This window comes from Psittacula echo (genome assembly GCF_963264785.1).
Source record: "Psittacula echo genome assembly, chromosome: Z".
Classification (NCBI taxonomy): domain Eukaryota; kingdom Metazoa; phylum Chordata; class Aves; order Psittaciformes; family Psittacidae; genus Psittacula; species Psittacula echo.
In genome coordinates this window covers 16,910,188-16,920,325 of record NC_137742.1, presented here as the reverse complement: position 1 = coordinate 16,920,325, position 10,138 = coordinate 16,910,188, and the positions used below count along the sequence as shown (strand labels likewise).

Below are 10,138 nucleotides of genomic sequence, written 5' to 3'. Positions count from 1 at the left end.
TTCCCTCAATGAATCTTGAAGCAGAACAGTGATCTAAGGTAAAGTGAATGTTATAAAGCAAGATGCTTATGGCTTATCACTATGGATGTAGTTAAGCTCTCCTTAATATTATAAAAGTTATAGTAAAGATAAAGTAATAATAAATAATACAATAAATAGTATCTATCAGCACAGTGATAATTGCTAACAGCAGCTGCTTCTCATCTCTCTCTACGGGAACCAAGGGTCTGCAGGCGTCTCTGCATACTACATGGGAGGAAATACCAGCTTCTCAGTAGTGACCACTGTACATTTCCATCCTCAATGTGCTTTCCATAGCAAGGTAGCTGGTTTTAAGTTAGCTTTTTCAGCTCAGTTTACTCCCTCTGGACACTTTATTCTTCAGTGCTTGTGAGCTGCTAGTCTCAGCAGCCCTTAGCTATTAGATATAGCTTGTAGGCTCAGCACTTACCAAGTCTTGTGCACACCCCTCTCCACAAAGCTGAAAAAAGAAATGGGAGTGTACTCTTGCTCTGCATTTGGTAGTATCTCCATCTGTGTTGCAGCAATTGGCAAGAGACAATATGTAGATCACTACTGAGCTGCACTTTATTCCTCACGCTATTAATGGATCGGTACCTGCTTCATTTCTTTTTGGCTTTGTCAGTGCTTATTTAGGAATTGACAGATATGATGCATACCAAATACTTCCAGCCAGACTTGCAGACCTTCATTGACACTGAAAATCAACACCCTATCTTGAGGCAGGAGGCCCACCAAATAGTCTACCATTGTAATAGTAAAGGACATCATCATATTTATGAGGGCTTGTTCCCAACCTGGCAAAGAATATAAGGATGTGTTTCCCTAACAATATCAGGAATATGAGCACATTCTACCCTTTAAAAAAATTCAGTCCCATTCTGATGTCTGTTTTCTGCAACATGTTCTCCAAGACTACTGAATAAAACTTCAGATCTTTCTTCCTTCCTTTCACTGACTTGAGCATAGGACTCCTAGAGGAAAACCCCCAACGTCGCAGTTCCATTTCACACACCCAACCAGAAGCATAAAGCTCATCTGTGCAGGAGACAGTCTCAGGCCATAGAACTAAGCAATATAAATCTCACCACCTTAAACTCTGAGCACACATTTATTTTTCTATAAACACACATAACATGTACATTGAAGGAAATGAAACTCAAGCAAACTGCTGCCAAAATAAAACACTCCATGCATAAACAATTCTCTGAGGAAGGAGAATAAGGAAACAGTTTAACCTGAATGTCTGCACAGACCTCAGTGATGGGGGTGTTAAGAAATCATGACAGAGTAATACAGAGTTAAGTGGCTGTTGCCAGTTGGTAGAGCTTCATGACTTTCATGTAGCTACACTGATTTCAATGGCTGAAGATCCAGGCTCTAAGCTTCAACCAAAGTTGTTAAACTGACAGGTTCTATAGAAACCAGTTTTAAGGCTGAGTGACATAATCAAGAGCAGCTGGGCAAAAGGAGCTCTGTACTGCACATGCCCTCAGACAGAGCGTGCCATTCTGTAAGGCAAATACCAGATAAAGAACATGAGAAAAAACCTGCTAGCTCAGCATTTCTATAAATGGAAAAGTACCTTCCCCCCTCACTGTGGTTACCACTGTGTTAGGGAAGTAATGAGTCCTTGGCCCACGCCCCTCCTCTGACTGTACCACTAACTCCTGCTGGCTGGGGAGACCAACAAAATACATACACTGATATTCAAAGTCCTTGTATTAAAAATATCTTGCTGTTCTGCAACAGAACCGTTTCCACATGGAATTAGTTAACTGGGAAGTATTTTGGCTGCTTTGCTAAAGGGGTTTGCTTTGCTTGCAAGGTCATGCAGAATGAGCTCCCTGAACTTTGAACCGCATCTGCAAAGTGAGATAAACAAGAGCAGTATAAATACCACAGCCCTTCTCCTCGCACAGTTTTCTTCTGCAGCAGCGTTAAGCAGAGCTGCAGAGGAGGGGGAGGAGGAGCGGGTAAGTGTGCTCTTTTTGGTGTGAAATAACTCCATGACTTAAGGTCTGGCAGCGTGTCTGCTTGTTGCTTTGGCTGAAAGGGCTGACTGTTGAAATTCCCATTGGAAACCAACTAGAGAGTTGAAACGTGAAGGGAAGTATAATCCAGAATTTCACTCACGGGGTGAGACAGCTGTTGCTGGGTGCTCTATGCCAGTGCTGCAGAAGGCCATAAAGGCATAGAAGGATCTCAAGGTGTCACAGGAGTTTCGTGTGTTTATAAGGGGTGTAAAGGTGGGCAGATCTCCAGATGTGCGGAAAGAGTGAAAAACTGCCTGTGTCGGTATCTGTTGGACCGCAGTTTAATCTTCAGAGTCCTGTACCTAAAATGCTTTTGGTACAACTGCAAGAAAGAAACATTAGGTACAGACAGATGTCACAAATGATGTTGGCTCTGCAGCTGGCTCTCGTTTTAAAAAATTAATTATTAAAATATTTGATTTTTTTTTTTTTAAATATAACAAGATTGATGTAAGCACAAGTGTTATTTATCAGAAATCAGTATTTCCAAAACATTCTGTGTTTACTGTGAGACTTTGATGAAAGTGGTGAAATTATGCAGCTCCACAACCTAGGACATATTGGGGAGCAGTTTTATATTTTATATGTTTCTCAATAATGAGGTTTTTATGAACATATTAAGCCAAAATTACTAGTTAATGGAATAAAAGGAAAAGGTAATTACAGGGTTTCTCGTATGCTTTGATTTTCATAAATATTTTGTAAATCCACACTAAGTGTCGGTAGGAGATTTTGTGAGATCTGAGGAATCCTGAAACTCTGTTTTCACTTCCTGTTTTTGCAAAATTGTTTCTAGTGCCTGAGTCCTTCCGAGATTTTTCTTAATGGTACCCAAATGCCACAGACTGAATTGTAAAAATCTTTAAGCTTTTTTTTTTCTATATAACTTCTGCCAGGTTCTGTAGTGCTGTGCACCACAATAGCCTGTTGATGCAAGTACTTCTAAGTCAGTGGAACTACTCTGGAATCTGGAGTGAACTAGTCTAGATTCTTAGTAGCATAAACAGGCTTAGCAAAACTGATTTTGAAACACAAGTAGTAGGGCCACTTTCCAATCATGGAAATGTTAAAAGCAGTCAAGAAAAAAGTTACAAGGAGGAAAAAAGCATAGTCTGAATAGTAGCATTAAAAGAAAATCCAGTCATTCTGAACACTTTTCAGCTGTTTATATACAACAACAATAAAAAAATACTACCTAATTATTGTTGGGGGATTCCATTGCAAATAGAGAAAGAAGATACGACATCAAGCAGGAAACAGAGAAGATGAATTTATTTTATTTTAGTTTTTTTAACTGGATGGAGCCAACATTCCACTGTGTTTTGTTATGGAAAGAGCCTGAGCTTCTTCTCATTTTGTTTATTTTCTCTCTTTTCAGACAAAGCCCAGCCATGTGGGCAGGGCTGGGGCTAGTTCTGGCTCTCTGTCTCCTCCCAGGGGGAGGGACAGAGAGCCAGTACTGCAGGGAGCCCCCAGAATGGCATATTGGGGAGGAAAACCCAATGCTGAATTCTAGAGGGTCGGTGACAGTGGTGGCTCTCCTCCAAGCTAGCTGACACTTGTGCGTGCTGCAGGCTTCAAGGTAAGTGTAAATATTTTTCCTGTTTTTTGTTAAAACACGAACTGGTCAACGTTTTAATGTCATCTGAGGATAACATGTGTCCAACTACATACGTATGGACTCCATGAACTCTAGCTTCCTCAAATACTGCCATCCTAGCCGGCATGTAGGACCCAGTGACCAGGTTAACTCTCAGCAGTAGTGTTCTGTGCCAGTGGCTCAGATTCTTTATCTCTTGACTTAGTCCTGACTGACACATAGTCTCTCCAGATTGTCCTTACACAGAAGTATGATCAACTTGACTTTAATGAAAACCAAAAGAAACAGTTTCTCAAGACCACACTTTAATTACCCACAGATGATTAATGTAGCCAAGATGCTGAGGCCAAGAAACATCATAATTCCCTGACATGGCTAGAACATGTAAAACAGAGATCCATGATCACTCATTTCTCATGAGAGATCTGTAGGAGGGAAGGCACATAAGCCCACGTGCTTTTAATGTGCTTTCACCTCTTCAGAGGTCCTATGTATTAAAGAAAAAAGACAAGGTCAAGGTTGGCCTTTTGAAAAAGAGATGAAGCATTTGAGGGAACCATCAGTGTTACATTTTCATACAAGACTGGGACATTTGTGCTCTATTTTCTCGAAGCTACTTCTGTGCAAGTAATTAGCTTACATGATAGTAACAGCAGCAAGAAAATAATTCTGAGCTGACCCAAAGAGGAATTTCATACAGTCCTTATCTTGGATTCATTTAATGATTGTGAAATCATTTTGGTTTAAAAATTTGTAATGCTCATTTCAGAGCTTCATTTTAGTCACTGTAATAGCATCTTAGTTTCCCCCTCTTGGCTGCCTAACTTCATATTATAAAAGTCTTTACTAGTTTTTGAAGAACTACATACAAAAAAAGTGGTGGTAAATCTCTGGCTCCATCAAAGTCAAAAGTGGCCTTTGTGGTTGGCTTTCAAGGTAGTTAGGTTTGATTCTGTATATTTAATGATGGTTTTAAAGACTCTTTCAAGCTCTGGATTACTTCCCGAAACTGAGGGGAAAAAAAACAAAACCAAAAACACCCAACAAAAACCCAAAACCAAACCCCTAAGTTTTCTAGAGCAATTCAATAGGAAGGATATTAAAAGAAAAGGAAATTAAAAGGAAAAAAACAAAACAAAACAAAAACCAACAGACAACAAACCAAAACAATAAACCCCCCAACCACATTGTAGAGCAAGAAAGCAGCTTTCTGTATTATAGACCAAAGATGATTTTTAGGATTGGATGCCAAAGGGAAAGACTAGCAACTGCCAGCCAGGTCGTGCACATAATCTGCAGCTATCCTTTTGACCCTGTTACTGTAATATCCTTTTTTTCTGGCTATTATAGAAAATAGCTAAGTCAACATGAGTGAGAGAGCTATTGGCCTTTTACTGGAGGTTTGCTTTCTTTATTATTCACCTCCCTGCTGTATTTACAGTGTGCATTCTTTGGCCAATTATGTGACCAAAACCTCAGCATTTAAATAAAGACCTCAAGATAAACTAACTGTATTAGACCATGGAGAGTGTGAAAGAACTGAAATAAAAATAACACTGAATTCAGTCTGAAAACAGATGTCTGCTTTACTTAGTACTGCATTCTACTTCCAAGGACCAGACCCAGGGCATGTTAGCTGTTGTAGAGCCTGGTTTGGTGACAGCATAGTTGGTAGTCATGGCAAATGGTAAGAATGTTTTTGTAGTGTTAGATTTTTGTCATTAAAACTAGGAGAAAATAACATTCACTGTAATAAAAGCAAGATGGAGCGTGCAAACTTCCATTGAATGTGGTAAATCCTATGATTCTCTAGTGATTTATGGTCTGGCTTCTTTACACTCTCCACTAGATTGGAAGACCTGCGAGTGAAATTAGAGAATGAAGGACTGGTCAACATCTCATATATCATTGTCAATCATCAGGGGTCCTATTCCCAGAGGAAATTTCACCTACTGCAAGAAAGCGTTTCAGAATACATTACTGTCTACCAGCAAGATGAGCAGCAAGATGATGTTTGGACTAAATTAAATGGAAACAAAGATGACTTTTTCATCTATGACAGGTCTGTTTAGGGGGGAACACAGGAAAATATTTGCGTGTATTTATAGACTAATGCTTTGTAAATCTCTGGATTTACAAAAATTCTGGACTTACACTGGTTTTTATTTTCAGGCAACTTCATTACATCAATGCATGTGAAAGCAGAATCAGATGAGGAGAGCTATCTGAGTTCTCATGAAACCATTTTGACCAAAGTTGTTGAAAATGTCTTGTAGCCATATGGAAAAATTAGTCTTTAGATGAAACTTCAGACTTCAGAAGAAAGTGTCTTTTTGATCATAGGCATCGGGGACATGTACCTTTTAGCAGAACCAGTAATAGCGCTTTAATTGAAATCCTGATTTTTGAGCCTTGTTGTGTTGGAAATTATTTGACAAGTCCTGCACTTCTAACACATCCATACTAATTACTATTACATTACTGTAATGAACATTCTCTGTACATACTGAAGCACAGTTAATTCTAATACAGAATTAGTTACTTAACTGCTTTTGGGTAATATGATGAAATGGAACAAATTAGCTTAATTCTGTGGGATGAAACTAGCACTGCAATGAACTTTAGAAAGTGATTGCATGTTACAGCAGCAAGTATGCCTAAGTATGGGAAGTTCCTGTTGTGTGACAAATAGAAGGCAGCTGTATGGAGTCTGTGGAGGGACTCCAAAGCTAATGTTTGGCCCATAGCGTTTGAAAGGTTCTGTGCTGTTGACACATAGGGTACACCTGCACTATGAACTGGTATGGCTGTGGTCCATTATGGTTCTAGGAGTATATGATGTTATTGTGCCTTTACTGGCAATGCAGTTTTTGCCTGTTGCTGGTTCTAGTCATGCACTGCACATGTGTAGGAAGAGAGGGTTTGAGGACTGTGTGTTGACACTGCAGGTGGGGTACTTCACCAGGTGCCCTTGAACACAAGTTCTGCCTTTCACAGTACCAGTTGTGTAGCCAAGAGCATGTCAGAACGCTCAAGTACAGATCTGGGACAAATAGGCACCATAAAAGTTCCCTTAATGCACACTAAATTAGTAATGCAGATGATCCATAATGCACATTCCAATCAAAATACATTATGTTGCATAGAGCATTCTTTGTAAGGATGCAACAACATACGGCGATCTGTACCAACATGCAAACAGCCCTCCTCATTAGCAAGACTGATCTGTAATGTGTGCCTTTGCTAGTCTAAATGCTACTAAACTAGAGGCTTCTGCCAGTAGAGTTATTACATCAGCCAGAAATCGTGCTACACACTGCTGACCAATGCAGTTGGGTGGGCAAATGTTCCTAAAGCACATACTGTTTCTGCCTGTAAATTCCTTGGACAGAAGCACTCACCATGGGGCTGTACAATGTGTGCTGATTGATGTGAATAAAATAAAGTACAATGAAATATTTATGTTTATGTATATGTAATCATAAAGTTCTTTCTCTCCTTAGATGTGGCCGTCTGGTGTATCATCTCGGTCTGCCTTACTCCTTCCTGTCTTTTGACTATGTAGAAGAATCTATTAAAATTGCGTACTGTGAAAAGAAGTGTGGAAACTGCTCTTATGCGGTATTATTTCATTTCATTCTATATACACTGGGAAAGGAAACTGGATTTGACTGATAGTTAAAAAAAAATATTTCAGTGTGATTAATCAAAATAAGACCTGATTTAGAATTTACACAATTCATGTGTCTTGACATAGAGCTTTTAAACATTTTTCAAAGTGAATTAGATTTAATTCCTAATACACTGATTATCTGAGTTCTTGACCTTGATAGAAATATAAATAATTTTCAGAAGTCTAAATGCAATCTTGGAGGATAATCCGTCTCTTATGTACAGCTAATGGGCAATTAGTTGCTCTAGATTTTGGGGGCAGGTAGATCCTTAAACATACGGAATCAAATCGAAGCTCGTTTGAGTTATTGTTCTTTTTAGTTCACGTTCAAACTAAAGTATATAATAGTTACTATTCCTTTATATAACAGTTACTTTAAAAAAGTGATAATACAAGGTGACAAATTATAAAAGGTTACCATTATAAAAAGATAGCATTGTTTTACATATAACTGAAGATCAGAACTGCTTTGAGGATTGTCAAGAAATGCTCATACCTAGTCATGAAAGTTCAATGATATGAACAATTTTTGATCCCATCATGGAGTTTTCTCAGGCAGGCCAGATGTGAGACCTTAGAAAAAGGTTGCTGTTTATTAGCAATTACTTGAATTCAAATTCCTGTAAGTTTGCACTGAGAGCCTGTCTTGTCATCAGTGGTGTTGTAAAACAAGGTTCTTTTTGACACATTCATATATTTTTTTCAGCAAAGTAGCATAAATAATGTAAAACTGGGCCTTCTCTTCAGCAAAAATGTTAAGCTAATTAATATTTTGCAACTAGTTTCATTAAATATAATGCTTTGTATTTAATGCAAGCTTCTGTTTTGCAGGAAGCTGATACTGATGTTGTATGTGAAAACACCACGAAGAAAGCAGACGAAAAGCTAGCGGAGATAGAACCCAAACCAGCTGGTCAACATTCACCTCACCACAGCCTGCACAGAAACAGACACCACCACCATCATGAAGGCAGTCGTCACTCAAAAAAAGAGAACCATGAGGCTCCTTCTGAAACTCAAAGACATCATCCTCATGGTGGTCAGTTTCATAGAGTTTTTGGCCATAACAGACACAGTAAGACAGGCAGTCAAGAGCAGGTAGACACTGCTCCTCCAGGAGAAGGTGTAGAAACTGTACAAGATAAAAAGCTATGAAAAAAGGGGAAAACCACCTGTAAAAACCAGTTAAGTTGAAATTGGCAGATAGCATCAGACTCGACTTCCAGTAGCTGATGCTGTCATTGTCGACACCTTTTGTTTGAAGAGTTAGGGAATTCTGTCACTTGACAGTGTCGCGGAGCACTTCCAAATTCCTGCAGGTGACACGGCCAGCTGTCAGCAGAAGACATCACTGAATCTTGACAGTGACGTCTGCTTCCTGCTGCCTGACAGTCGCCAGCAGCAGGAGCAAGTGAAACCAGTGACACCTGACAGTGAGAGGAAAAGGCAAGAAACTGAGCCTGAAAAACAAACTAAGCACCACCTTAAAAAAACACAAGGGAGTCCTAATACCTAAATTCGTAGAGTTGTGAGAGTAGAAAAATTAACATATTATGTGTTTTCATTGCCCCCTGTTCAAAACTATACTAGAGAGAGGTATGTAGAATTAAAATATTATAAAGAGATAGACATTCGGAGCAGTGCTCATAGAATTACACAATACTTGTCAAATCCCATCAGTGAAAAGCTTCATAATTTCAAGGAATTTAATTGGCCTGTTGTTTGTTTTTCAGTTGCAGTGGAAAGGTGTCTTGATTAATTTGTCTTTCTTGTTTCTCTTCTAACATTCTGCTTGCATTTGTGAGGACGGGAGCACAAACTGTGACCTAGGGGCTCCTGATCTGATGTTTTGCAATCAAGAATAGAAGATAACCAAAAAAAGACATTTTAATAATTTTTTTATTAAGAAAATGGAATATATTCCAAATCTTTTTTTCCTTCTAACCTGGGGATACACATGTATGAGAAAAGATTGCTCTTTAGCAACATGCCAAAACCACTGTTTATCTCAAACATAAGATACATGCGTTAATTGCATTATTTTAAAGTAACAGATTTATATGCTTAACTTTTGTGGCTTAGATACAGTATCAGGATCCATTAATACTTACTATAACAGCTTAGAAATTCAACCAACTTGGTGAGATCATGCCTAAAATGAAAAACAGTGTTAACAACTCTTCATGCAGAATCAAGAACAGTATCAAAAAGAGGAGAGCCAGGACAAATTTAATCCCAGCTTAATGTTTATCTTCATTTATAACAGTGCTGAATTTGATCAATCTGAATTGATTGATAATATACCACTTAACCTTGCATAACTTTTCTGTCTGTAGCTTAGCATTCCTAACCTTTGATTAACTGAGTTGAAGTAAAAATACAGTTGTTTGAAGGATTCCTGGACGAAGAAGAGATTAGTCAAGAAAGGAAAACTGCTCTGGAAGTGTCCACGATAATTAATGATGGTTTAATAGGGAAATTATTACTCCTTTGAAACCTGAATCTTCTTATTGTGAATGCTGATGAGCAAGAAAGTAGCACTCAATATACACAGAATGCATGGCTTTGGAATATTTGACAAGAGTTTTTTCAATAAAAATAATACTCAGCATTTCTTCATATCTTATTTTTACTTTTATGTAAACATTTTGAAATACACTGAGCTGAAATATGTCATGTCATTTACTCAGAATTGCCTCTGTTTGAAGTGCTGCTCTTGCTCTTTAAGAAGACGTTTCTCTAATTCTTTTATGGTGTTTCGAAGACGCTCAAGTTCTTGGTTTTTCTCCTCCTGGAAATTTTGCAGCT

The 10,138-nt window shown here is 38.4% G+C and overlaps 1 protein-coding gene across 1 annotated transcript; it reads left to right on the top strand.

Annotated features, from left to right (window-relative positions):
* The first annotated feature begins 1,954 nt into the window (after positions 1–1,954).
* On the top strand, positions 1,955–9,941 carry SELENOP (selenoprotein P). Its single transcript, XM_080638721.1, has 5 exons — positions 1,955–1,997; positions 3,436–3,639; positions 5,507–5,719; positions 7,161–7,278; positions 8,162–9,941. Exons 2-5 carry the CDS (start codon positions 3,449–3,451, stop codon positions 8,759–8,761), a joined length of 1,122 nt encoding a protein of 373 aa, XP_080494847.1. The 5' UTR covers positions 1,955–1,997; positions 3,436–3,448; the 3' UTR covers positions 8,762–9,941.
* Positions 9,942–10,138: the final 197 nt, after the last annotated feature.